The following is a 1,607-nucleotide window of genomic DNA, read 5'->3' as shown; positions in this document are numbered from 1 at the left end:
TGAGAATCACTGATCTATTCCCAACCTCATAGTCAACTGCTCCCCACTCAAACTCCCAACAAACCCACACTCCAACTCCACCCATTCCCATTTCCCAACCAATACCCCAATTATCTGCACCCCAGTTCCCCAGTCATCCCACCCCATCTCTCACACCATTGCATTTAACCATCCCATCCTTCACACATCACATCTCTTGCTCTCGCTTTCTGCTAACCTGCAGCATCTCATGCCTGGAGATCTTCCCATCACGATCCAGGTCATAGAGCTGAAATGCATCTGGGGAGAGGGTGGGAGGGGGAAAGGAAGGTAGGTCTTCCCTGGATCTCTTCCAGCAGAAGGCCACCCTGGAGGAGGGGGGAGGTTGTCAATGGGCTCAGGAAGGGAATGGGAGATTCCTGGAGCCTGTCCCTGGTGTGGGTACATCTGCATTCTCACTTGGGCAGGTCCTCACAAACTCACAGTGAAGTTTGTTCCTTCTGCTGTTGAGAGGTTCAGGTTTCTTGGGGTCTTGGGTTTCTGTGTCCTCATCTTCTACAGGGCGAAAATGAGCCAGGACCCTGACAAAGCCTGGGAAATCCACTTGCTGGCTCCTGGGGAGACAGGGGGCAGAATGGAAAGAGGTGGTGGTCACCTTAGTCATCAGCTGCCTCAATCTCTAAACTCCCCTCCCACCCACTCACACGCCGGTTTTCCCGCCTCCACCTCCCCATGCCCAGCAGGCCTCACCCGTCAGGGAAGAAGCTTTCTATAATGCGGTCTCCCAGGGGGTTCACGGCGAGCGCCCCTATCTGCTGGAGATCCATGCGGCTGCAAAGCCAAAGTTCAAAGAGGGTAAGGCAGAGATGCTAGATGGAGAGTCAAAGAGGGACATGGAGTCAGAGAGACAGAGGACAGAAGTCATGAGGTCGGCTCCCCCTCACCTCAGGTAACCCTTCTTGTTCCTGTCCAGTGCCCGGAACCGGTGGTGCAGGCGGAGCAGGCTGGCTTGGGAGACTGCGGGAAGGAGAGAGGTGTGGTGTGTGACGCTGCGGGGCCCGCTCCAGAAACCCGCCTCAATAGGCCGCGAAGATGGGCCAGGGACAGCGGGGGCTGGCTGGATGGGGCGATCATCCCGAGGAATCAGGGGTGGAGCCGGCAGGGGTGGAGGGAGAGTGACGTGACCCCGCGAAGATCCAGGTTGGAGACCCGGGCGGCTCGCAACCTCCCGAAAACCAAAGTACCAAAGCCATCCCTTCCATCCGCCCTCAGCTCTGCCTTCAGCTTCCGGGCTCGAGGACACCTGGGTGCCTGGATTTATCTGGACTCCAACCCCGTGAACCCGGATCCTTCCCAAACTTGGAGACTGGGACCCCTAAGTTAACCCGCCCCCAGCCCAGAGATCCCAGGCGCTGGGGTCCTGGTCTTCCAGCTCCGGGGAGCCCCGGACTCCGGACTTGTAAGTTCGTCCATCCTTCAACTCAACCCCTTCCCTAGCCCCGGACGCCTGGGTTCGCCCGGTCCCCTCCGCAGCCGCCGGTGCAGCCGCACTCACAGCCGGTCTCTCGCCGAATACTGTCCGCGTCGGGAATGGCCGCGTGGGAGCTGCGCGACCCCATGGCCGAGCT

General features: G+C 59.2%; 1 protein-coding gene across 1 annotated transcript; it reads right to left on the bottom strand.

Annotated features, from left to right (window-relative positions):
• Positions 1-187: 187 nt before the first annotated feature.
• Positions 188-1,601, bottom strand: CHP2 (calcineurin-like EF-hand protein 2). Its single transcript, XM_011958267.1, has 5 exons — positions 1,535-1,601; positions 924-996; positions 730-810; positions 463-593; positions 188-279 (listed from the first exon to the last, which is right to left on the bottom strand). Exons 1-5 carry the CDS (start codon positions 1,596-1,598, stop codon positions 188-190), a joined length of 441 nt encoding a protein of 146 aa, XP_011813657.1. The 5' UTR covers positions 1,599-1,601.
• Positions 1,602-1,607: the final 6 nt, after the last annotated feature.

The sequence above is a fragment of the Colobus angolensis genome, unplaced genomic scaffold, assembly GCF_000951035.1.
Source record: "Colobus angolensis palliatus isolate OR3802 unplaced genomic scaffold, Cang.pa_1.0 Scaffold464, whole genome shotgun sequence".
NCBI classification, from domain to species: Eukaryota; Metazoa; Chordata; class Mammalia; order Primates; family Cercopithecidae; genus Colobus; species Colobus angolensis.
The sequence above is the reverse complement of the archived record's forward strand: the minus strand, read 5'-3'. Positions and strand labels throughout refer to the sequence as shown.

Bases quoted from the DNA above. Each gene is read 5' to 3' on its own strand.
- CHP2 (XM_011958267.1), bottom strand. From the start codon at position 1,598: ATGGGGTCGCGCAGCTCCCACGCGGCCATTCCCGACGCGGACAGTATT. The intron at 997-1,534 runs GTGAGTGCGGCT...TCCTTCCCGCAG, and splicing joins TATTCGGCGAGAGACCGGCT to TCTCCCAAGCCAGCCTGCTC. The intron at 280-462 runs GTGAGTTTGTGA...CCCTCTCCCCAG, and splicing joins CAGAAGGAACAAACTTCACT to ATGCATTTCAGCTCTATGAC.